This window comes from Suncus etruscus, chromosome 6 (assembly GCF_024139225.1).
Source record: "Suncus etruscus isolate mSunEtr1 chromosome 6, mSunEtr1.pri.cur, whole genome shotgun sequence".
NCBI classification, from domain to species: domain Eukaryota; kingdom Metazoa; phylum Chordata; class Mammalia; order Eulipotyphla; family Soricidae; genus Suncus; species Suncus etruscus.
This window is the reverse complement of record NC_064853.1, coordinates 11,125,864-11,151,713: the sequence shown is the minus strand read 5'-3', so window position 1 is coordinate 11,151,713 and position 25,850 is coordinate 11,125,864. Positions and strand designations below refer to the sequence as shown.

The window sequence follows — 25,850 nt, the reverse complement described above, 5'->3', positions numbered from 1 at the left end:
TTGAGAGAAAGAGACAGACAGACAGACAGACAAACAGACAGAGAGAGAAAAACTGTCTGCCATAGAGGTAGATGGAGACATTGGCTATGGCAAGTGTTCACTGGGGAAGGAATGGGTGTTTGAACATTGTAGAACCGAAACTCAATCATGAGCAGCTTTCTAACCACGTATCCCACAATGATTCAACTAAAGAATTTATTAATTAAAATAATCAGTAAGAGGCTAGAGAAGTAATGCACTTGATTTGCAAGAGGATGAACTCAGTTTTGTCCCTGGTACCACATGGTCCCCCCAGGATCTCTCCAGGCTGGCCCAAGGAATTCCAAGCACCACCTCAAACCTCTGGGACAAGCCCCTAGCACTTCCTGAGAAACACTTGGGTGACCCCACCGGCCACACCCCTTAAATAAAATAAGCAGTGAATAAGTTCACGTCAGTACTATACAAATCCTTGAGATTTGAAGGAATGCATTCTGATCTTTCGTTTGGTTTTGTTTATTTTGGGGCCACACCCAGTGGTGCTCAGGGCTTACTCCTGGCTCTGCACTCAGAAATCACTCTTGGGGCCGGCAAGGTGGCGCTAGAGGTAAGGTGTCTCTGCCTTGCAAGCGCTAGCCAAGGAAGGACGGAGGTTCGTTCCCCCAAGCCAGGGGCAATTTCTGAGGGCTTAGCTCTGGACCCTCATTCAGACTAGTTTTTAATTGATTTGATTTTAATCAGGGCTGCATCCAACTTGCCTTCATCACTCCTAGTTGTGCTGAGAGGGACCATGTGGGAATGAGGGTAGAAATGGGGAATCCTGCATACAAAGCCTGAACTGCAGCCTGCTGAGAACTAGAAATCTCCACATTTGCAAATAACACCATTGTCTTCACATCCATAGCATGAGAAGTCATTTAATGCCCTCTGGCTCATAATTATTCTAGCAGAAGGCTAGGGCAATAAAAATAAATTCTAACTGCTGCCTTATCTCGGCTGATTTCACAGATCCCTCCTTCAAGTCTTCTGATGTTTGGTTCACTCAGGATTGGTCTCTTCCCTGCTTAACTTCCAGCTGTCTTTCTGGCGAGAGCATGTATTAGGGTGGAAAGGCACCAGTTTTAGGGACCAAAGAGATAGTACAGTGGTAGAGTGTTTTTCTTGCATGCAGTCAACCCGGGAGGGTCCTGGTTCGATTCCCAGCATCCTATGTGGGCCCCAGCCTGCCAGGGACAATTTTTGAGTGCAGAGCTAGGAGTAACCCCTGAGCACCACTGGGTGTGGCCCCCAAACCAATCAATAAATCAATAAATAAAGTTTTAAAAAAAGGGAAAGGAACCATTTTCAGTCCTTCATGAGAATTCTTAGGTGGAGGGACCATGTTGCAAAGCCAGCCCAAGATGCGGGTCCTAGAGAGCCAGCTACAGAGGTTTCCCTGCAGGAAATTAAGAGTTGGTCTTCTAGGAGTTAGAGCTGGGCTGGAAAACTGGCCTGTGGGACATTACAGGCCAATGAGTTATAAGGCTTGGCTCAGGCCCACCACAGCACAGACCTGGATTCTTCTATTTGCCGCAGTTCATATTGTACCTCCAGTGAGTGATGTTATAAATAGCCAAATGGCCCTTGGCAGAAAAAGAAGTTCCCCATTCCTGACTTGGTATTGATTCCCAGAAAGTTAGTTTGGAAAGCTAGTTAAGTACATGCTGAGTACATTCAAATCATTCCAGGGGGGAAAAAAAAAAGGCAGCCCTGTCCTCTGTCCCCAGGCTGTGAGCTGTTTTTCCAGGTTCTTTTTTTTTGGGGGTGGGGTGGGGGGTGGGGGTGTTGGAGGTCACATCCGGATAGCTCAGGGGATACTCCTGGCTCTGCACTCAGGAATCGCCCCTGGCAGGCTTGGGGTATCATATGGAATGTCAGGGATCAAACCACCATCTCTTGGGTTGACTGCATGCAAGGCAAACACCCTACCATTGTGCTATCTTTCTGGCCCTCTTCCAGGTTCTTGATTGTCTGTTTATGCAGTTTTGGTAATAGAACCCAGGGCCTTGCATGTAGTCTGTTACTGAGCTACATATCTGGCCTTCTTCTTAGCTCCTCCAGGAAAAACAAAAACAAAATAAAAACAATGCCAAAGGCATAGATCAGTGGCCAGGATGTTTGTCTTGCTGGCAAAAACACCCAGGTTCAATCTCATATGATCCCTGGAGCACTGCCAGGAATGAATCTTTTTTTTTGTTTTGTTTTGTTTATGGGTCACACCCGGCAGTGTTCAGGGGTTACTCCTGGCTCTATGCTCAGAAATCGCCCCTGGCAGGCACAGGGGACCATATGGGATGCCAGGATTCGAACCACCGTCCTTCTGCATGAAAGGCAAATGCCTTGCCTCCATGCTATCTCTCCGGCCCCACCAGGAATGAATCTTAAGTACAGAGACAAGAGTAAGCCCTGAGCACCACCAGGAGTGGCGCAATAAATAAATAAACAAACAAATAAATAAATAAATAAATAAAAGGAGGAAAGAGGGCATGGCATGCCCAGACGAGCTGGCCCCAGTTTGTGGGACTTACGCACCAGGCATCAGGTTCATACAGAGTGTGGAGGCTCTAAGGCCAAGACTTGGCCCTAAAGATGGAGGGATAGTGGGGAGTGAAAGTATCTGCACCTGTCACTTCTGTGGATATGTGGTGACACCATATACCCATGCCAGCTCGTGCCTTTGCCTAACACATAGACTACTGTTTCTACCTAATTCGGGTAGACTCATTGCTGTTTTGCCAGAATCGTCTCCTTCAATCTACATGCAATATAGCGAGGCACATAGTAGGTGCTTAATTAAAAACTGGGTTGGTCTTTTTGAGGGTGTGGGCTGGAGATATAGTACAAAGGGCAAAGTGTGAGGCCAGAGAGATAGGGCAGAGGTAGAGCATTTGCCTTGCATGTGGCCAACCCGGGATGGAGCTGGGTTCGAATGCAGTATCCCATATGGTCTCCCAAGGCTGTCAAGAGCAATTTCTGAGCCCAGAGCAAGGAGTAACCCCTGAGCATCGCTGGGTGTGGCTCAAAAACAAAACAAAACAGAACAAATAAACAAAGGGCAAAGTGTTGGTCTTACGTGCACCACCCTGGTTCGCCCCACGCATCATCGAGAATACTCCTAAGCACAGAGCCAGGATTAAACCCTGAGCACCACAGGGTATGGTTCCCTAAATCCACTCAACCAACCACAAGGGGGCCTGAGAAACACTACAGTGGGTACAAGCACCTGCTTTGCACTTAACTGATCTTAGTTTGAACCCTGATACTACATATAGTCCTGCATATAAGCCAGTCAAGAGTGATCCCTGAGCACAGAGACAGGAGTCAGCCCTGAGCACTGCCAGGTGTGGCAATACCCACCCCCTAATCCCCCCCCCCCAAATACCAAACAAGGGCCGGGCGGTGGCGCTAAAGGTAAGGTGCCTGCCTTGCCTGCGCTAGCCTTGGACGGACCGCGGTTCATCCCCCGGTGTCCCATATGGTCCCCCAAGCCAGGAGCAACTTCTGAGCACATAGCCAGGAGTAACCCCTGAGCGTTACCGGGTGTGGCCCAAAAACCAAAAAACCAAAAAACAAAAAACAAAAAAAAAAACACCAAACAAGCCATTATTTGCTGAATCACAAATTGGGCAAGTTCTACCCTTTACTTTATTAGAGCAATGCAGGTAGGTAGGAAGAAATTTCCAGAAACAATACATCAACTACCTGCAACCTTACCAGTGGACAGGGTCCTGGCATCTCTTCCAAACTGGTGCCTTTGTCCTCCAATTACGCTGAGCTGACCCAGGATGCCAAGGGTTGAGAGGCCTTTATCTCTGTGGGAGATCAGGACGACAGGCCCAGACCCAGCTAGGCGGCAGAACCAGTATTTCCCGTGTGGCTTCATCTCTGCTTTCTCCTGGTTGTGCCAGTCAAATGTGATAACCCATCACCCTCTCACTGTCCACCTCCTGCCCAGTTTTTCTTTTTACTTTTCTTTTTTTTGGGTGGGGGGGGAAGGGGATGCAATGGTGATGCTCAGGGGTTACTCCTGATTCTGCACTCAGAAATTGTTCCTGGCTTGGGAAACCATTTGGGACACTGGGGTTCGAACCATGGTCTGTCCTGGATTGGCCTTGTGCAAGGCAGAAGCCCTACCACTGTGCTATCACTCCAGCCCCCTCTTTTCACTTTTCTTTCCACTCAGCCCAACAAACCTTCTTTTTTTTGTTTGTTTGTTTTTTTTTTTGTTTGTTTGTTTTTTTGGTGCCGAAACCCGGATCGACCAACAAACCTTCTGATTCGGCACCAAAATCCTGGTCTTGATTCGCCTCTCTTTCTCCCAAAGGATTTTGCAGTTAGCCATAACCTACCTCTCACAAATGAGTTTGTTTTGTTTTGTGTTGGGTCCACAACAGTCAGGCTCAGGGCTTACTCCTGGCTCCGTGCTCATCAGGGATCACTCTTTGCCAACATTAGGGGACTAAATGTGGTGCTGGGGCTCAAACCCAGATCGGCCATGTGCATGGCAAGCTCCCTACACCCCTATATATTGTGTTGTCGCTCTGACTTTCCTAGATGTATTTCTGTTTTGTTTTGTTTTGTTTTGTTTTGTTTTGTTTTGTTTTTGGGCAGCGCTCAGGGGTTAGTTACTCCTGGCTCTATGCTCAGAAATCGCTCCTGGTAGGCTCAGGGGATCATATGGGATGTCGGGATTTGAACCACCGTCCTTCTGCATGCAAGGCAAGCGCCTTACCTCCATGCTATCTCTCCGGCCCCTAGATGAATTTTTTTAACGATCTGAAGAATTGGGGAAAAAAGAGGGGCTGGAGTGTTGGCACAGCGATAGGGCGTTTGCCTTGCATGCAGCTGACTCAGGACGAACCTGGGTTCAATCCCCGACATCCCATATGGTACCCTGAACCAGGAGTGATTTCTGAGCACAAAACCAGGAGTAACCCCTGAGCATCACCAGGTGTGGACCCCCCCCCCCCAAAAAAAAAAGAATTGGAAAAAGAAGATTCTAGTTCAATTTCAGCAGGTGTGGGAATATCCTATTAGTATTTAATCTTCATAGGACATAAAAGAAAAAAATTGCCCTGACTAGGCTGTGGCCTGCTTGTTTGTCACCAGCATGAGCAGGCATAGTAAAGGTTTATTGATAGATAGATCCTCTACATCAGGGGTCCTCAAACTTTTTAAACAGGGGGCCAGTTCACTGTCCCTCAGACCATTGGAGGGTCTGACTATAGTAAAAACAAAACTTATGAACTAATTCTTATGCACACTGCATATATCTTATTTTGCAATGAAGAAACAAAACAGATACAAATACAATATGTGTATACAATATGCGGGCCATAGTTTGAGGACCACTGCTAGATCATGAACTACTGGAAGCAGATTTTGTGCCTCTGTAAGCTAGTGTTTTATCCAGCACAGATGCTCAATAAATATTTGTGACTGTCTCAATCAAGTCCACCATGGAGAACCTGCCTGGGGCTTGAGAATTAGTCAATGACATTAAGACACAAAATGCCAAGTTCTGGTTTCCTCTTTGATCACCATGGTTCTGCCAAGGTAGCCTGGAAACTGCTCCAGCCTGAGTTCTGGCTCTGGTTTTGTGCCCTCCTCAGATTCTGAGGGTCCCTTCAGCACTCACCCATTGCACACTGGAGTTTACCTACTTGTTAGCTAGGACACGCGTGTTTCTAGGAGAAAAACAACAGCAGCGCACTGCTCAGACTCGATAAACTCTAGACCAGGGGAGATAATTCAAAAGTCTGGAGCATGTGCTTTTTGCATGAAGGAGGCCCAGGTTTGATCTCTGTGTGGTCCCTTTCCTGGTCTCTACCCTTCCCATCCAGTACTGCCAAAAGTGACCTCCAAGTACTAAGCCGGAAGTACCCCCTGAGCAACATCTGGATGTGACCCAAAGCCCAAACAGACAAAAGCCCCAAATCTTCTATGCAAGTTTTCAGGGGTGTTGAGAGCAAAAGGAACTGACAAATTGGGCCCAGCTAGCCAGAATGCTTCTAACCTAAGATCCCTGCTCCAGGGTTTAAAGTTCTCAGCACATTGGAATCTATTAACATGGTGATAAAGGCATATAAAGACAGAGGGGAGGGCCCGGAGAGATAGCACAGCGGTGTTTGCCTTGCAAGCAGCTGATCCCGGACCTAAGATGGTTGGTTCAAATCCTGGTGTCCCATATGGTCCCCCGTGCCTGCCAGGAACTATTTCTGAGCAGACAGCCAGGAGTAACCCCTGAGCATCACCGGCCCAAAAACCAAAAAAAAAAAAAAAAAAAAAAAGGACAGACAGAGGGGAAACAGGTAGGGTGAGATCAGAAAGTGACAACCCTAATGAACGAAATTCTGAAAACTCAGGACAACTGTGCCCAGATATGTACCCAGGATATGTTGAGTATAGTCCTGGTAAATTCCCTACCTCCTTTGTCTTCCTGCCTTACAAGTTTTGAAACATGCATTCAGAAAATTGAAAAGGGCTGGAGAGATAGCATGGAGGTAAGATGTTTGCCTTGCATGCAGGACAGCAGTTCAGCAGTTCGAATCTAGGTATCCCATATGGTCCTCGGAGCCTGCCAGGAGCCATTTCTGAGCGTAGAGCCAGGAGTAACCCCTGAGCACTACCGGGTGTGACCCAAAAATAAAAAAAAATAAGAAGAAGAAGAAGAAGAAAGAAAAAAAGAAAATTGAAAAGGTTTTTCACCTTTCCCAGGTATCCTACATAAGAATGCGCCAGACCCAGCTTCCTCCCTTTCTTCCCTTTCTTTCCCCAAATCAAGTTTCAACCGAACTCACCCTCCTTGCCCTTGGTCCTCTGCTTTCAATCTTGAGTGTCTGTTTTGTTGTTGTTGTTGTTGTTGTTTTTCTTTGAGTCCACACTCGGCAGCACTCAGGAATTACTCCTGGCTCTGTGCTTAGAAATCGCTACTGGCAGGCTCGGGAGACCATATGGGATCCTGGGGATTGAACCCAGGTCTGTCCCAGGTCATCTGCGTCCAAGGCCAATGCCTTACCGCTGTGCTATTGCTCCAGCCCCTCAATCTTGAGTGTCTGAAGACAATAATTTGAGAGATAGTACAGTAGTAAGGCACTTGCCTTGCATGCAGCCCATCCAAGTTCAGCCCTCACCCCAACCAATCATTGTTAGGAATAATACCTGAGAATCTCCAGGTGGCATCCAAAAAGAGAAACAAAAAAACCTGAGCACGCTAAAGCAATATTAGGTCCATTTAACCCAGAATTCAGAATCTACTCCCCAAAAGTGGAAATTAAAATGAACAAATGTTACTTCAATGCCTACTTCATGAATGGCTAAACTTCGTGCTCATTAAAATTCCATCGAAAACATTTGGATGTTGATTTCTTTTTCTTTTTTTTTGGGGGGGGGTGGGGGGGTTTGGGCCACACCCAGCGGTGCTCAGAGGTTACTCCTGGCTGTCTGCTCAGAAATAGCTCCTGGCAGGCACAGGGGACCATATGGGACACTGGGATTCGAACCAACCACCTTTGGTCCTGGATCGGCTGCTTGCAAGGCAAACGCCGCTGTGCTATTTCTCCGGCCCGGATGTTGATTTCTTTAAGAATTCTCAAATATGCCTGGATACATGCCATAAACATTGAGTTGTAGTTGAAAATAAGTTACTGCAGCTAAATAATCTCAAAAGCAGAGTGGTAAAAAAACAAAAACAAAAACAACTCTAATTAGGTAATTCTACCACCAAAATTTTTGAACTCTTTGAATAGACTGGCATAGTGTATTTTTTGTTTGCTTGTTTATTTTTGTTTTTTTTTTTGGGTCACACCCGGCAGTGCTCAGGGATTACTCCTGGCTCTACGCTCAGAAATCGCTCTTGGCAGGCTCAGGGGACCATATGGGATGCCGGGATTCAAACCACTGTCCTTCTGCATGACAGGCAAATGCTTTACCTCCGTGTTATCTCTCCGGCCCCGACACAGTGTTTTATACCTGGATGAGGCCTATTAAACTATTACTTTCAGGAGCTGGAGTGATGGTGCAGTGGTAGGGCATTTGCCTTGCATGCAGCTGACACTGGACGGACTGAGATTTGATCCCCCATCGTCCCATATGGTCCCCCCAAGCCAAGAGCGATTTCTGGGAGCATAGCCAGGAGTAACCCCTGAGCATCACTGGGTGTGGCTCAAAAATCCAAAAAAAAAAAAAGAAAATTACTTTCAGGGGGGCTGGAGAGATAATACAATGGTAGTGCATTTGTCTTGCACACACCCAACCAGGGTTTGATCCCTAATGCCCCAAAGGATACCCAGAGCACCACCAGGAGTAATTTCTGAGCATAGAGCCAGGAGTAATGCCTGAGCACTGCCGAGTGGAGTTGAAAACCAAACCAAAAAATGTCTGAGGCTCAAATTAATTCAGACTATTTAAAACAACATGCTTTATTGTTGTATTTAAGGAAATTACTCAATGATGACACCCCCAATGGCAATTGTACTGGGACCTCCTGTAATGGCAGTTGGACTGAGACATCCCCCCCCCCCCCCCCCGTCACAGACAACTGCCTCCCATAAAAAAGGAGAGTTTGGCAGTTATTGGTGGGGAAAAGACTGGAGCAGAGCCTGCTAGCCCATGGGGGGCCGGAGTTAAATCATCAGTGAGATGCTGCCTGCTCTCTCTCTCTCTCTCTCTCTCTCTCTCTCTCTCTCTCTCTCTCTCTCTCTCTCTCACTCTCTCTCTCCTCTCTCTCCCTCTCTCTCTCAGAAATTCCCCCCCACAGACACACACACATACCCACAGACACACACATACACACACACACATACACACACACACACACACACACACACACACACACACACACACACAGTGGGCAGCAGCAGACTTCAAATTGCAGACAGGAATAAAAGATACTCAGTTTGTATCTCTCTTTCTCCTCTTTCTATTTCCTGGGCCAGCAGTCTAGGTGGCTACATTTTGTGCCCCTGGGTGGACACCTCATGCTACACTGCAGCAGCCGGGTCCCCCAGCCCTTGTAAGCTTGTGGCTTTTGCAACGCTCCACTCTCAAAGTAAACGAAGCATTAACAAAACTTAATCAAAGCCTGTTAAGTTCCATGAATGCTTGCCTTTCTTCCTTTTAGAATTTCCCTATCAGGACTCCCCAAATTCACACCCCATAGACAGCCTGCAGCCCCAAGTGACATACATCCTGTGGATGACCGCCCTGACAGCTGCTGGGGAAAGTCCTCAAGGAAATAAAAGGGAATTCCGGCTGCAAGGTAAGAAATAGCTGTGAGGATGGCGAGGCTACCGGACTCATGCTCAGGCACAATTCCTTCCATCTTCGGCTTAGAAAAGAGCAGATTTGTGTGATTTGCCACTGACCAGCATTGCTTCAAGGTGCTAATGTGGACCACAGACTGCCTGCCTGACAGTCACTCTAAAAATGGCAGCCGGTATGGTAGCACAGAGCATTTGCTTTGCATGCAGCTAACCCAGGATGGACGGACGTGGGTTAGATCCCCGGCATCCCATATGGTCCCCCCAGCCAGATGTGATTTCTGAGTGCAGAGCCAGAAGTAACTCCTGAGTGTCACCGGCTGTGGCCCCCAGTACACCTCCCTCCCCCCATAGCCTCGGTGTGCAGTTAGGTTCAATTCCATCCCACTTTGGGGGATTACACAGGATGACAAAATCACATGCATGCTTACCATCAGTTTCTATACCTTTGAGGGATTTTAATATTTTGATTTTTTTTTTTTAATGTTTTTGGGCCACATCCAGCAGCGCTCAGGGGTTACTCCTGGCTCTGAGCTCAGAAATCACTCCTGGGAGACTCAGGGAACCATATGGGACGCCGGAGATCAAACCTGGCTGCATGCAAGGCAAATGCCCTACCCACTGTGCTATCACTCAGGCCCCTTATATTTTGACTTTTGGGGCCACATCCAGTGGTGCTCTGAGTTTACTGCTGGCTCTAAGCTCAAGTATCACTCCTGGTAGCAGTGCTCAGGGGATCAGATGGGATGCCGGAGATCAAACCCAGGTCGATTCTGTGCAAGGCGCTGAAACATGGAGTTGATGGTTCACGACTTTGGTGTTTTAGGCCAGGCTTCTCCATTGAGCTAACAGACACTCTCTGTTTCTGGAGCATGCCTGCATGTGAATGAGTCAGCAGTTCAGTAATTAGGTGCCTGTCCACTTTCTACTGCTTTTTCACTTGGGGTACACCAGGTCTGTTCAATCTGCCCAGGAAAAGAGATTGATGGCGTGCAGACAACCCTCACCCTTGCTGCAAGGTGCTGGAAGGTCCCTTACCCTCGCCTGAATTCATTCAGCTCCGCATATGTTACTCCCACAGAGCCCAGCAGGCCTTTCAGGTCCAGAGATGTCTTCCCTTTCCCACTTCATCCTCTCAGAAGAATCTGCAAGAACCTTAAAGCTGACATTCCGGTGCTTTGAGGCAATCAATCCATGGCAGGTTCTCAAGTGTGCAAATGCTGTGAACCAGGCTGTGTGCTGGGTTCTTTTCACCCCCTCGTTACATCTTCAGCCACAGCCTAGCATTTGTCCTCCAAAATAAGCCCAGACCAGCTCACGAAAGGGCTCTGCTCTTTTCCTGCCTTTGTCTGAGCTTCCCTAACTTAACCACTTCACGAGAACTCCCATCCATCTTTCAACTTCAAACTTCGACATTGCACCTCTCTCAAACCCCTTAAGTTGTCCAGACTTCTTCATCCTTAACACTAGCTGGAGCACCCCTTAGCCACACCTCATGGGACAGATCTGCCTCTTCTGCCATACTCCTAACTTCTAGAGCATACTATAGACCATTCAACAGTAGCCCCGTACCCAGCCTGACATAGTAATATGCTGCCATTCTATTCAAAGAAAGGAGTGGGATTGTTTCTAAGGCTCTCTATGGCTAGGAGGTTTATATCACTTAATAAAAGTAATAGCAGCTGTTTCTTGAGGGCCCATGTACGATCATATGTGTTGCTATGTGCTTGAAATACATCAGCATGAAGCTTCACAGGAGGACCCTGAAAAATAGACATTATTGCTCAACTATGACAGATCCAGGAATCTGAGATCCACAGACTTTACATCGCTTAGTGGCAGAGATAGGACTAGGTTTTGGGGCTCCTGATTCAGTTCCCCCCTTTTCCTTCAACTCTGGAGAAAAGATCAGCCCTCACTGCCTCCCCTTAGAACCTAAGAATTGACCCTCCTGAGGGGCCTTTCTCCCTTACTGAATAGACAAAGAATGAGTTGCTTGGTCTGCATTGGGGCCCCATGTAGAGCCTGGCATCCAGAAAGCTCTTGAGTTTGAATGTTACTGACAAGACTGAATGTTTCTTCAGGTAAAGTCAGATGGATCCTGTTGGTGGCCTCAGGCATCTGCATAGCCATCCTCATTGCGGGCATTTGCTCAGTGCGGCGCTTCCGGCAAAAGTGAGTTGATTACATCTGCCAATCTGAAAAATGTCTCTTTCCTTTTTGATGTTAACTGTTGCTGCTCCTAGATCGAGGAAGTGAAAAGCAAATCAGAAAGTTTTACGCAACAGCAGTATTGCTTAAAGTATGTTTTTGCTGAAGATATAGAGCGGGGAGAGGTCTAGGATTTGATAACACTAATACCCAAAACTGTGTTTGGCCAAGCTATTCCTACCTGTGCATTTATTTTAAATATAAATTACAGGCATATGCAGATATTCAATGGCAACTATTTCCCTTGAGTATTGCTCCTGAAAAAGAAAATTATTTGAAAAAAAAAATATCCTATGCCCAATCAATTTATCTCGCTCTGCAGTTGCATTATGCAACCATTGAAGATGTAGATGGAATAAAATGGTATGAATAAAGGATTACTTTTTAATTCAAGTTGCCAGACAATATGTACTTTAAGAGAGTATGCAAGTGGACATGTAAGATATGCCACTTAGCATTCACTATGTCTGTTAAGATAACATGGGAAGCACTTGTAGACTATTCAGTCTTTTCCCTCCCTGGATGCAGGAAGCATTCAAGTGAAGGAATCTACGATGCCACCTCTTACTTTTCAGTGTTTCCTAGCACTGCTTTCTTCTATCCTGAAATTCATTCTGGATCTGCAGGATCTGTAGTCATCACTTGTTTTCTATAACTTGGGTAAAGAAAGGAAGGGGCCCCAATTCCCAGGAACCTTTACATGGGAAAGACACTTGGGACATTTCTGGACATAACTCATAGAACGGGGCAAGGCATGGGAAGCTTAAAATGGTGGGAAAGTAAGTGGCACAGGGATTAGGACATAGGCCTGCACAAACTCAATCCGTATGGCCCCCCTGCATTGTATGACTCCCCAAGTTCTACTGAAGAGCACTCCTTACTCCCTCCAGGCCCTACTTACTGGGGTGGCCCTGGTGATCCCAGGCACTATCAGAGTCAAACCATACCATATCCTCAGGTTGGTTCTAGGAGTGACCCTCTAAGACATTTAGGCAGAATTCCTCCAAAATGAAAGGTGGTCTTTTGGGTGAACTCATTATGTACATAAATAAATATATAAACAAAAAACCACCATAAAGTTCTCAAAGAGAGAATAGTGGGTTTTGAAGTAACAATTAACACCCTACCCTAAACGGTGTTTAACACATACCAAAAAGTTGAAGAGGTTACAGCTAAGATAGAATTAGTTGCTTTTCAGGTGTTCCCCCCCCCAACACCACCACCATCATGGAACTATTTCCTATTTAGTCATCATTTTCTAAATTTTTTTTGGCATTATTAATTTTCAAACGTTTTTTTTGGGGGGGGGGGGGTCACACCCGGCAGCACTCAGGGATTACTCCTGGCTCTACACTCAGATATTGCTCCTGGCAGGCTCAGGGGACCATATGGGATGCCAGGATTCGAACCACCATCCTTCTGCATGCAAGGCAAATGCCTTACCTCTATGCTATCTCTCCAACCCCAATTTTCAAACATTTTTTTAATATATTGATTTGTTTTTTGGGCCACACCTGGAGATGCTCAGGGGTTACTCCTGGCTCTTCGTTCCAGAAATCGCATCTGGCAAGCTTGGGGACCATACGGGATGCCAGGAATCAAACCAGGTCCGTCCTGGGTCTGTCGCATGCAAGGCAAATGCCCTACCACTGTGTTATCTCTCCAGCTCCTAATTTTCAAACATTTTTTAAAGCTTCATTTATTTATTGATTGGTTTCTGAGCCACACAATGCCACACTCAGGGGTTACTCCTGACTCTGCAATCAGAAATTGCAGTATCTCGCAGGCTGGGGAACCATATGGGATGCCGGGAATCGAACTGGGTCCCTCTTGGGTCAGCTGCATGCAAAGCAAAAGCCTTACCACTGTGCTATTTCTCTGGCCCCAATTTTCTTTTTTTTGGGGGGGGGGGCCCACACCCGTTTGACGCTCAGGAGTTACTCCTGGCTATGCGCTCAGAAATCGCCCCTGGCTTGGGGGGACCATATGGGATGCCGGGGGATCGAACCACGGTCCATCCTACGCTAGCGCTTGCAAGGCAGACACCTTACCTCTAGCGCCACCTTCCCGGCCCCCAATTTTCAAACTTTTTTATTTTCAAACATTTTTAATGAGCTCTCCCATACAAATTTTCCCCGGCCAATGTGTAAAGAGAAGCAAGCAAAAATCAGCTCAAAGTCGGTCCACTGGCTACTGAACTCTTGTGAAAAGCTTTGCCTTTGTTGAAACTCCCATATGTGATGTATATTTCAAAGCCAAGTTCTCTCTGGGTAGACTTTTTTTTTTTTTTTTGGTTTTTGGGCCACACCCGGTGACGCTCAGGGGTTACTCCTGGCTATGCGCTCAGAAGTCGCTCCTGGCTTGGGGGACCATATGGGACGCCGGGGTATCGAACCGTGGTCCGTCCAAGGCTAGAGCAGGCAAGGCAGGCACCTTACCTCTAGCGCCACCACCCAGCCCCTCTGGGTAGACTTTTAAAAAAAAAAAAAAAAGAGAAAAATTGAACAGAAGGGCCGGAGAGATAGCATGGAGGTAAGATGTTTGCCCTTCATGCATAATCCCAGCATCCCATATGGTCCCCCGTGCCTGCCAGGAGCAATTTCTGAGCATGAAGCCAGGAGTAACCCCTGAGCACTGCCGGGTGTGACCCAAAAACCACACACACACACACACACACACACACAAAACTGAACAGAAAAAAAAATTTAGTCACCTCGGATCACATGTATATTCTTCAGAGAAGTGTCAGGGTGAAGGTGAAATTGCTGTTACTAAGTAAGTAAGTAAATAAATAAATAAATAAATAAATGGAAGCTCCCATATCTGGTGGCTTTAAGAGTTTATTTCTTTCCCTTATAATAGTCCTAAGGTTGGAGTCCTCCAGCTTGGCTTGGTAGCTCTGCTCCATGTCGAGAGGCCTAGATTTCTTCTTTTTGGTCTACCCACCCTGTTTTATTGACATGATTTTTGCCTGGTCTCTATGTTTCAGGATCCTCTGTTCACATTGTTTTGGAGAAAAATCTAGATGTAGGGCCCAGATCTAGCTTTAAGTGTATCAAAGTATATCCTGGAGGCTTATTCTTCTTAGAAAATATCCAAGCTGGGGCCGGGCGGTGGCGCTAAAGGTAAGGTGCCTGCCTTGCCTGCGCTAGCCTTGGATGGACCGCGGTTCGATCCCCCGGTGTCCCATATGGTCCCCCAAGCCAGGAGCAACTTCTGAGTGCATAGCCAGGAGTAACTCCTGAGCGTTACTGGGTGTGGCCCAAAAACCAAAAAAAAAAAAAAAAAAAAAAGAAAACATCCAAGGTTATTAAAGCCAAGTCTTTAAAAAAAAAAAAAAAAGGTTCATGATAGTTCCGAAATTTTTATTTTTGGGCCATACCCGGTGACACTCAGGAGTTACTCCTGGCTATGTGCTCAGAAATTGCTCCTGGCTTGGGGCATGCTGGGGATCGAACCATGGTCTGTCCTGTGTGCAAGTCAAATGCACTACCGCTACGCCATCGCTCCGGCCCCGATAGTTCTGAATTTTACAGTAAAAAATATTCACATCATATATTGACATTTTCACATAGTTGCAATAAACATTCTTTAAGATTTTCCATTATCTAAATTCATTAAAAACATTTTTTTAAATGCCAGTGTACAAAAAGACCCCTTTTTCTTTGATTAACTCCAACTCTGTCCCATTTCCTTCAATACTTGTTTTTTTGGGGTCACACATGACAGTGCTCAGTGTTTATTCCTGGTGGGGCTCACGGGACCTTATGTGGTACAGGAATCAAACCCTGATTAGCACATGCAAGAAATGCATCTTACAAGTTGTATTTTCTGGCTCCTTTGACTTTCTTTTGCTCTAGAAAAACTTGAATATAGTGACGCCTTTTGCATCATCTGCAAAAATAGTGTGTCCTGTTTTACTTTTCATGTCCAACAATGTACTGGTTGTTAGGAAGGCTTTTATACCTGTTTGAGTCAGCTCAGTAGTACGGTCCCTAAGGGAAAGTGCTGCATCTTCCTGTGCAGTCCTGCCCTGCAGACAGATCATCTATCAGTGACGTTTGCTAAAGGAGTTATGGCAGGCTAGTGACAGATGAGACATTACACAGAGCCAATGTTCCATTGTTTATTCTCTATATCACCTGTGCAAATTTCACAGTCAAAGCGTCCAGCCCCAGGGATGTCTCCTCTTTCTCGGTCAGTGTCGGCATCTTTCCACCATGCACACAGAAGTACCCTCCTGCATCACCCCGAGATGGCTGTGTGGAGAACCCATGCTTCTGGTCCACCTGTCACGGCTTTCTGTATCCACAGGGCATTTGTTCTCCTGACCACCCTCAGGCCTCAGTGGTGGAGCCGAGAAATTCCAGACCCAGCAAACAGCTCTTGGGCAAAGATACATCCCACAGTGGAGGTGAGTACAAACCTTAGCGCTCAGGTATTGGCAGGGCAGTGAGCACATCTAAGTTTCCCCTTATAGTACAAGGAGACCTGGGCTCTCAGATCTTGTGGAGCAGCTCAGCCACTCGTGCTGTGCTCTCAGCCTCTGAGTCATCATTCCATGCAGAGGTCCTGTCTGAAGCAGAAATGATTAAATGACCGAAAGATTAAAGGGCCCACAGCTTTTCATTCGTCTTTGCGTTGTTCTATTCCCGCCTCATCTCCTCCCTACTTTAAAAGAAATGAAAGGAAAGGATTTTTACCACTTGCCAAGCTCTAGCCTGAGCACTGACCCTTCAAATCCAAGCAGACTGCAAGCTGTGCCATATTTCCAGTCCTTTCTGGGGTGGGGTGGGGGGCATAGGGAGAAAGGTGGGATAGAAGGGGACAGAGGGACAATGAGGGGGAGAAGGGGGAGAGAGGGGAGCAGAAGTAGGGAAAGAGGAGGGGAGAGGAATAAAAGGGAAAGCAGATAAAAAAGAAGACAGAGACAGAGAGAGCCAGAGAGCAGCCTGAGTTATTTTGGTTTTGGCAAGAAGCCAGAAAGTCAGTACACTGAGCAAGGAAGGACTTTAAAGGTTGTACCACTGGGCTGGTGGTGAGAGCGAGGCAAGCCATGAAGGAAACTGCATCTGCGTCTAAGTCTCCTAGCAGGGCATGCAAAGGGGGTACTGTATTGCTTGGTGGGTCAGCAAGCAGGCAGCCCCTAACGATAGAGCACAGCTGAGCACTGCAGCCAGCCAAGGTCAAGATCCCCAAAGTCCCTTCCATCAGCTGTTTAGGGCCTCCCTTCCTGAGACCTGACAATGCAGCCAGTGACTGCATTAAATTAACCAATCCGTTCTAATACTCAGAACCCTCTCGGACCCAAGCTCTTCTCAGGAAGGGCTTCTCTCAGTTACTTTGGTTCAGTGCCTTTGGGGTAAAGCTCCATCTCCGACTTTCTATGGATGAGTGACCCCTGGGCAAACTGCCTGACGATCTGAACCTAATTTCACTGTGAGCTAGAAACAGACAACTGTACCCATGTGTGTGAGGACTAAGGAAGATGCCCTAGGAAGTACATAGACCTCCAAGTCAAAGGTCATTCACTTTCTTCCCCAGAAGGCTCCTTTGTGAAGTTCTTTTCTCTATTAAGGGTTTCTGTCCCGGTTAATTTACAACAACGACGACAAAAAAACAAACAAAAAAAAAAACCAACAAAAACAGTACTAACAGTAGCTAACTTTATGTCTATATTGTATTTTTATATTCTATACATGATATAATGTTTTTAAATACATATAGAAATTACTTTCTATATGCCAGGCACTTTTTTTTGTTTTTGTTTTCAGGCAATATCTGGCAGTGCTCAGGGCCTTACTTTTGAGATCAGTACTCAAGAGATCACTCCTGGCAGTGCTCAAGGACCTTATGCAGTGCTGGGGATCAAAATTAGATTAACTGCACACAATGCAAGAGTATCTGCTGTATTCATCTTTCTAGCCCAGGCCAACCACTTTAAAAAAGCTATTTTCCAGGAGTCAGAGCCATAGTACAACAGGTAGGGTGTTTGCCTTGCACTTAGCCGACCCGTACAACAGGTAGGGTGTTTGCCTTGCACTTAGCCAACCCAAGTTCAATCCTCAGCATCCCACCTGGTCCCTTTGAGTCCACCAGAAGTTTCTGAGTGCAGAACCAGGAGTAAAACTTGAGCACCACCAGTTGTGGCCCCAGAATAAAAACATTTTTTCCTTTTGTTAATAACTTTGTGAGATCATACTATTAGCCCCAGTTTTCAGGTAAGGAAACAAGATGACTAAGTGTACCCACTGTTATCAGCTAATAAATAGGGCATCTTGGATTTACACACAAGCAGGATCCACTCATAAAAGGCCTTTAAGCGAGGGAAGTGTTTCAAGTACCCCAGAACTAGACAGATAACCTAAAACTATGTTAGCACATGCGGCTCTCACTTGGCTGGTCATAAGCGGAGGGGGTGATTTTCTACATGGCATCTTTACTGAGTTACAAGCGGTGGGGTCAGTTAAGCCAATGCTGAGATTCCATAGTCCTGTATCCCAAAAGCCTGAAATAGCTTTGTGGGAAGCAGTTCCACATCACTCACAGAAACCTGGCGCTCTTGCAGGTAGCTCTGGCATCATTAGGCTAATAAGTGAGGGGAGGGGGCAGAGCCACCCCACGGCATTGTAAAAAACCTAAAAGAAATGCTTACAAGGAGACAGGGCTAAAGAAAGTGAACAGAAATCGCCACACATGCCCCTAATTGTATGGCTGGAGTTTGTTCACTGCTGTTGATTAAGTAACCAAGAACCAGAAGTAATGTAATTAATCTGCCCCAAGATGGGCAGGTTGATTGGGGGCATTGCTGTATAGCCTCCTAGTACATAGCCACCCTGTAAAAAGAGAGATGAGATAGCACAGTAATAGGGCATTTGCCTTGCATTGGCCGACCTGGGAGGGACCTGGTTCGATTTCCAGCACCCATATGGTCCCCCAGCCTGCCAGGGGCAGCACCAGGAGTAACTACTGAGCATCGCTGGGTGTGGCCCAACGATCAATCAATCATTCAATCAAGTTTTTTTTTAAAAAGGGGCCGGAGAGATAGCACAGCGGCGTTTGCCTTGCAAGCAGCCGATCCAGGACCAAAGATGGTTGGTTCAAATCCCGGTGTCCCATATGGTCCCCGTGCCTGCCAGGAGCTATTTCTGAGAAGAGCCAGGTGTAACCCGAGTACCGCTGGGTGTGACCCAAAAACCAAAAAAAAAAAAGAAAGTGCGATACATACACCTGTATGCTATAACTTTTCCAAGATGGGGAAAAGGAGATTGTACGATTGGGATGTATACAAATGTCTTGCACACGGTCTTGCAATGTCTTTCTGGGTTCCATCTCTGGCACATGACTACCAGAAAGAACCTTGCGGGTATAGCATCACTAATGTAGTTCTGTTGGCTGGTCCAGATGCCACAGAGCCTGGGCCTCACATCCTTGGCAGTAGTGTGTGAACCACTGACTCAAGTTGGCCAAGTATTTCCAAGAGTGTCCCTCAAGCCACTGAGCACTGCTTGGGAGCCCCCCCCCCCAATAATCTTCCCAAATACTCAAAAGTTAAAAATGCAAAGTTTTTAAATGTGACCTAGAATAGGTCAGATATATATGTATATGTAAAGGAGAGGATTTGAAATGCACCCAAGTCATGAGCCATGCAAGATTTCTGGGAGCCTGTCCAGGGTCTGTATGAAGCTGACAAGAGTATTTGTGTCTCAAGGGCTGGGGTGATAGTACAGCGCAAAGGTCATTTGCTTTGCATGTGGCCAACCCAAGCTTGATCCCCTGCATCTCATATGGTTCCAAAGTACTGCTAGGAGTAATTTCTGAGTGCAGAGCCAGAAATAATTCCTGAACATCGCTGGTGACACCCCCTCCCCAAAGGATAAGCCTCTCAGAAGGTGCAAAGTACTTTATAAAGCTACTTCCACTTTTTTTTTTTTTTTGGTTTTAGGTTTTTGGGCCACACCTGGCGGTGCTCAGGGGTTACTCCTGGCTATCTGCTCAGAAATAGCCCTTGGCAGGCACGGGGGACCATATGGGACGCCGGGATTCGAACCAACCACCTTAGGTCCTGGGTCGGCTGGGCTGCTTGCAAGGCAAATGCTGCTGTGCTATCTCTCCGGCCCCTACTTCCACTTTTCTGTTGCCTTTTGGGGGAAGTGGTGTTATCCTCAGCAAGGTACAGAAACTACTCCTAGGTCTGTGCTGAGGTGACTGCTAGCAGTACTTAAGAGGACTTAGTACACTGCATTCAGTGCTGAGCATAGAACCCAAGGTCCTCCACTTGCAAGCAAGTGCTGTTATCACTTCGCCACACCTCCAGTCCCTTGCAGATTTCTTGTAGAAAACTACTAGCAAATTAGAAAATTTAAAAACACACTTAAAACAAGACCTGCAGTAAGCCTCGAGTCGGTCTAAGCAAATAGTCACGTGACTCAGGCCTGGGCTTTATGAAAAACACCAATCATGCTCTAAGACTGAGACAGACATCAGAAACAAGTGTTGGACATTGTGTTTTCAGGCCTTACAACCCTCTTCCATTTTGCTCTCAAAGTGTTGTAGGTCTTAAAATTAGAGAAAAAGGTCCTGTCTTACAGGGAGCCACTGGGATGTTAACCCACTTAAATACATGAACACTTAAAATAGTGTCACAATAGTATCCAGGTGTCTGATCTAATAGTAGTCTTCCAGTTCTTGCTCTACTGAGCCATGGCTTCTAGAACTGCTAAACTCTGAAAGTAAGTGTCTGACTCCAATCCAAAACAGCAATGTTTGCACCATATCTGCACTTTGGAAGCAGGATGCACAACAACCAGCCTGGATCCAAGCCAGACCAAGGTGCCTAGCCCATTTAGGTGGTGAATCTCATAGGTAAAACACACACACTTTGTAGTTTATAGGAGCCCCTTTACGGAAGTCTGTCCTGGGACAGAACATCGGTTCCTAGACCATTATCCAGATTCCTTTTGACTTTCCAGAGTTTTTCTATCCACAATGAGCCAGAGAAATAAATAGTACAGCAGGTGTGGCATCTGCCTTGTATATAGAAGACTCTGATTGCATCTTGCTAAGATCAAGGCAAAGAGGAAGACATCAGAGTGGAGGGTCAACCTTATTAATCTTGTCCTCAGAACGTGACCATTTCAAGGCTGTTACTGTCAAAAACCTTCCCCCTCCCCCACTCCGCATGAGAATTAGTTTTTGCTAACAAGTGGTCTGTGGACAGGTAGTCTGTAGTAGTGCAAAGCATCATGTGCCATGGCCCCAATGAGTCCCTGAACTACCATCCCTCTGAGCTTTATAGAAGAGGATGCAGCAAGCAGGCTAGCAGTGGAAATGGAAGCCCTTGGTGAAAGATTGGAAAACTGCTTTCAGAAGTAGAGCATGGGATAAAATGCATAAGTCTCTAGCCAGGCCATGGGCGTAAGATTTCCTGCATTTGTACAAGGTTTGGAGTTCTCAAGTTCTTAAGGAAAAGCTTCCAGGATGTAAGGAGAGTTCCAATGGAGCCTATTTAAAACATTAATGTAAGTGCAAAGGACTTGGCCTAGGTACCAGGCAAGTTTACAAAGGAAAGGTGGAGATGATGAAGAGCTGGTAACCAGTGATGATGTTGAAGTGTGAACGAAAATGTTAACAGAACTAGCTGGGGGGTGGAGGGAACAAAAATGTATTTCCAACAGTTGCTTCAAAGGGGGTTTTCTTAAAAGAGGAAATTACTCTGCCTAAAACCTTTCAGCAGCTAGTTGAATCAAAGTCCATACTCCAGAGCATCCCTTACAAGGACTTTCATTCTTTTTTCCTCCCTTTCCTTACTCTACATCTCTCAGGATTTAGTCAGTGAGCCTGAGTTGTGTCTTTGTCCCAAACCCCAACAGACGGGCATGCTGGTGCAGCAGTGGATAGACAAGTGACCCGAAAGAAGTTCCACATTAGTTATTAGTCTTCTGGTTGAAGGTAAACTAGTCCACTCACAACCTGGCCTGGAATTCAAGAATTCAGAGCTCCTTTAAACTGCTAGTCCTTGCTCCCCAAGCTAGAGCGCACGAAAGCTCACAAAGTCTCATCTAAGCTCACATGGCCCTTTGGAAGCGCTGCAAACTCACTGAGCATGATGACTTAACAGGATCTAAAGAGCCTCTTCCTTTGCCTCCCCAGGAAACAACACTGCTGCAAGCCACCTGCCTCCTGACAGGCTGGCTCACCTGTGAAGAGCCTGAGCCTCTGGTCATCAATGAAGTCCTTAGTCAAGCGACCTCAACCCACAGACATCCCCAATGTCCCAACTTGCCAGAAAAAAGACAAGAAATCCAAAATCACTGTACCCCCGAAGATCGAGTGTATGATGCCCCGAGTTCAGCCCCCTCAGGTGGTCTCACAACAGAGGCGGGGGAACTAGTAGAGCTATACAAGATGTTGGGGTGCAGGGGCCCAGACTCAAAGCCAGGAGACCCACCCAGCCCCTTAACAATCCTTCCTGTGGGCTACCTTCCCACCCAGGAAGGCTACTTACCCTCCAACATAGCAGACCACCCTGCACAGGCAGCTCCCACAACTGACAGTCCAGAACAGGGACCTCAGCACATCTCTCTCTCGATTTTCCCCTCAATTTCTCTTCACCCGCTCCCCCTTTCCTATGGTGAGAAGCTGACTCTGGACCAGCTGAAGATGCGCCGTGACTCACTTGTGCTCTGAGTGCCAAAGAGTGAAGCTTGAGAAGCCGAGTCCCCGTTCAGGATGATCACATCCTATCTACTAGGTCTTGTGATAGAACAGGAGGGAAGGTACTTGCCTTGCATGCACCTACCTGGTCCAATCCATAGTTCCCTAGAGCACTTTCGGGGAACCCTGAGCACAGAACCAGGACAAAGTCTTTCTAACCATCCCTCAAATAAAAAATGTAACCCTAATGGGGCCTAGAAACTCTTGATTTCCTGTAACTTCCCTGGCAATGCTGGCAACAGAGAAAAGGGGATTAAAAAGAAGCTAAAATTGAATAATATGGCAGTGGCTCCAGATCATTGAGGAAACAAATCACTTATATAAATGACCTACTCCATTCCAAGTGATGTCTAGATTCATGCTATCCAGTAGTTTTGAGATCAAACTGTTCTATACATGCATCTGTATTATTCAGTACAGTGGACAAGAAAGGTAATGGACTTCTTCAGACCGTTCAGTCTGACCGACAGGTTTATTGCAATAATCATGTTAGTGACTACTGGACTGGAGAACAGAACTTTTACTGGGAGGGTCCCAAACTTGGACACCCTCTATAGAAAGGTAATTAGTTTCCCCACTCTCAACCCTTGCTATACTTAACTTCTTTAGAGGGCCTTATTGTACCTGAGGCTTTGTAGCCTCTGATCCTTCCAGTGTCTTCCTTCCTTCCACCCCTAGGGGCAATCTCACCCACTCTGCTTAGTGACTAATGCTGCTGGCTTGTAAGCATTCCGCCACAATTTTCTTGGTGCAGTTTGTACCTGGCAGCTATCAGTAATCTGTGATCCTAGAGTCTCCAAGCACGACTGATTTCTGACTGTAGCTGAGGAGTGCAAGCACCAGGAAAAGGTGATGTCCCCAGGCAAAGCAAGTGCCAGAGCCATGACTAGAGGATGAGCAACCCACAGCAGTGGTAGAAATGCCCTTTCCCTAACATAAGATACAAGACTACCATAGGAAAACTAGGCAAGCAGAACTATCTGAGATCCAGTAGTAGAGTGGGTCACATCTTTTAACCCCACGTTTTTTCTCTGCTGCTACTCAAACCAAGGTTATATTCAGAATCAGTCCTTTGATTCCCTTCATGGCACTCTCAGCTGCTTCCTCAAACAGCTTGTCAAGCTTGGAAAAAAGAATTCCATTCCCAAGGCAGTCTGTGTTTTGCGCCTCTTAAAAGTTGTGGTTTATGTACTTCCACCACTTTTATTCCTTGTCTCTATCCTTTTATTATAGACACTTTTTAAGGCATAGAACAGCTAGTCAAATACTGATACTACCTCTCCCAGAACCTTAAGCTCAGGTCAAGACTGGGACCCTGAGGACACAACTGTCCCATCAGAAGACTAACTGGGAGATTTTCATTTTCCTTTCCTGAGCTCCAGAAACAACCACTTGTTTGCTTGTTCTTTGATTCCTGGCACCATTCCCACTCATTATTTGCTCCTCCCATACCCATTAAGCTTTGCTCCATTTAGCAGAGTGGCACTATGATTCCAAGGTATTTCTGCAGCTTCACCAGACAGACTAGTCTACACTTGGGACATACAACCCCATCCATGGAACACAAAGCCACCTCCTCTAACAAGGCAAACTCCCCCCCACCACTTTCCTAAAAGCACTAAATTCATTCTTGCAATATTTTTCTTTTCCTATTTTTGGTACCCCTTTGATGAGTCCATTTTGATGATCTTCTTTTTCCCTTCTGAGGCTGTGGCGATAATGCAATTTTCCCTAAAAATACTAAAGTTGAGGATGCTGGTCTCCTGGATGTCTACTATGAAAGCAGAAACCGTGACAATGTTCCCCAGCACCATAATAGAAAAGGGAAACATGTCCCTTTGTAGACATTTGGGGAGCTCCACAAGCTCCTCTTCCCATGTAGTCAAAGTTATAAATCAGACTAGTCAAGTTCACCAGTATTATATGGCTAGGCTTTTACTTAGTAATGTTAACAATTTAAAGCCAACCAAGCAATCTCTGCCCCATTAGACAGGACAAATTCTCTGGGACCTACGTTCTGCAGTCCCAGATTTTACTCTTAATGGCAGGTCACTTCCCTGTACTGCAAAGGAAAAATATCTTGAATTTTTTTTGGGGGGGGGGGGGGTCACACCGGCAGCGCTCAGGGGCTACTCCTGGCTCAGAAATCCTCCCCACCCCACCCCACCCAGCAGGCTCGGGGGAACATATGGGATGCCAGCATTTAAATCATGGTCCTTGTTCATGCAAGGCAAATGCCTTACCTCCAATCTATCTCTCCGGCCCCTTAAATTTTTCTTTAAAAAATAGCATCTTGAAGCCAGGGGTATAGCAGGTAGGGCATTTCATTAGGTCCCCCGAAGCCCACCAGGAGCAATCCCTATGGTCCCAATCTTAAAAATCCCTTTTTCAGAAATCAGATTCTATTTTTTTCTCTCTCTTAATTTTGGAGCTATACCTGACTCTGCCCTGAGGTCACTCCTGGTAGTGTTCAGGTGAACATAGCAGAGGGGATCAAGCCCAGGCCCCCAAGCACTTTACCTCTCTGCCACTCTATTAGCTTCTATTTCCTTTATAGGCAAGTTGGATTTATTATCTAGTTCTGTGATTCAAAAAGTGATTAATATATTCCCAGGCTGGGGGGGGTTTTACACTGGAAAGACCCAAGGACAGTAGTAGGTACCATTACAGGGGCACCTTTTCTGTTTTTTCCTTTTGGTTTTTTTTGGGCCACACCCGGCAGTGCTCAGGGGTTACTCCAGGCTGTCTGCTCACCTAAAGTAGATTTGAGGGCAAGTAAGGCATTTGCTTCATTATAGCCAGTCCAGGTCTTATCAGCACTGCCAGGAGTGGTCTTTGAGCAGATAACAAAGCTCTGAAAACAAGGTATATTTCTAAGGAGGTGTTTTTCTGAAAAGGGGTTGGTAGGCCAACTAAGTTTGGGAATCTGTTTTTTTGTTCTTTCCATACTTTCTTTTTCCTGTCCCATTTTCTATTTCTATTAATAGCCCACAGCTGCAATTCAGCAAAGCTCTATTACCAGTTAGAGATGTTAAACTATTGGTATCTATTCTATTCTAGTCAATCCTCAATTACTTTTCTTTAAACTCTCCCACATTCCTGATAATGAAAAATCAGATCTTTGTGTCACAACCTATATACTAAATTCTCAAAACTATAAAAACCCATCTCACAAAAAAAATATTTGCAGTATGTCAGAGAAAGAAAAAAAATAAACCTACCAAGCTCTTCCATTACCCAGGGTCTAAACACCAAAGTTTGGGGGCCTGGAGAGATAGTACAAACAGGGTGCTAATACTGCAGATGACTAACTTTGGCTTGATCTCCAGCACCCCATACAGTCCTCCAGAACCGCTAGGAATGATCCAAGCACAGCAAGGATTTAACCCTTAGCACCATCAGATGTGGCTCCAAAACAAAATACATGAAACACAATAAATATGAAAAGCTCACCACCCATAATCAAATATCAAAAGTTATTTACTAACACTACCAGAATGAAATTGGGCCAAATTAAAAGCTGGTATTTACAAGTTGTCTTGGAAGCTGGTCAAGAATAAAAACAAGGGCCGGGCGGTGGCGCTGGAGGTAAGGTGCCTGCCTTGCCTGCGCTAGCCTAGGACGGACCGCGGTTCGATCCCCCGG

The 25,850-nt window shown here is 46.2% G+C and overlaps 1 protein-coding gene across 2 annotated transcripts in view; it reads left to right on the top strand.

The window, feature by feature from the left end:
* IL12RB2 (interleukin 12 receptor subunit beta 2) overlaps positions 1-22,178 on the top strand; it is an 83,290-nt gene extending 61,112 nt beyond the window's left edge. For both annotated transcript variants that reach the window (XM_049774393.1, XM_049774392.1), the window contains 4 exons: positions 9,140-9,277; positions 11,363-11,453; positions 15,804-15,903; positions 21,642-22,178. In XM_049774393.1, the coding sequence (XP_049630350.1) occupies positions 9,140-9,277; positions 11,363-11,453; positions 15,804-15,903; positions 21,642-22,178 (866 nt within the window). The remainder of the gene's footprint in view (positions 1-9,139; positions 9,278-11,362; positions 11,454-15,803; positions 15,904-21,641) is intronic.
* The last annotated feature ends 3,672 nt before the right edge of the window (positions 22,179-25,850 follow it).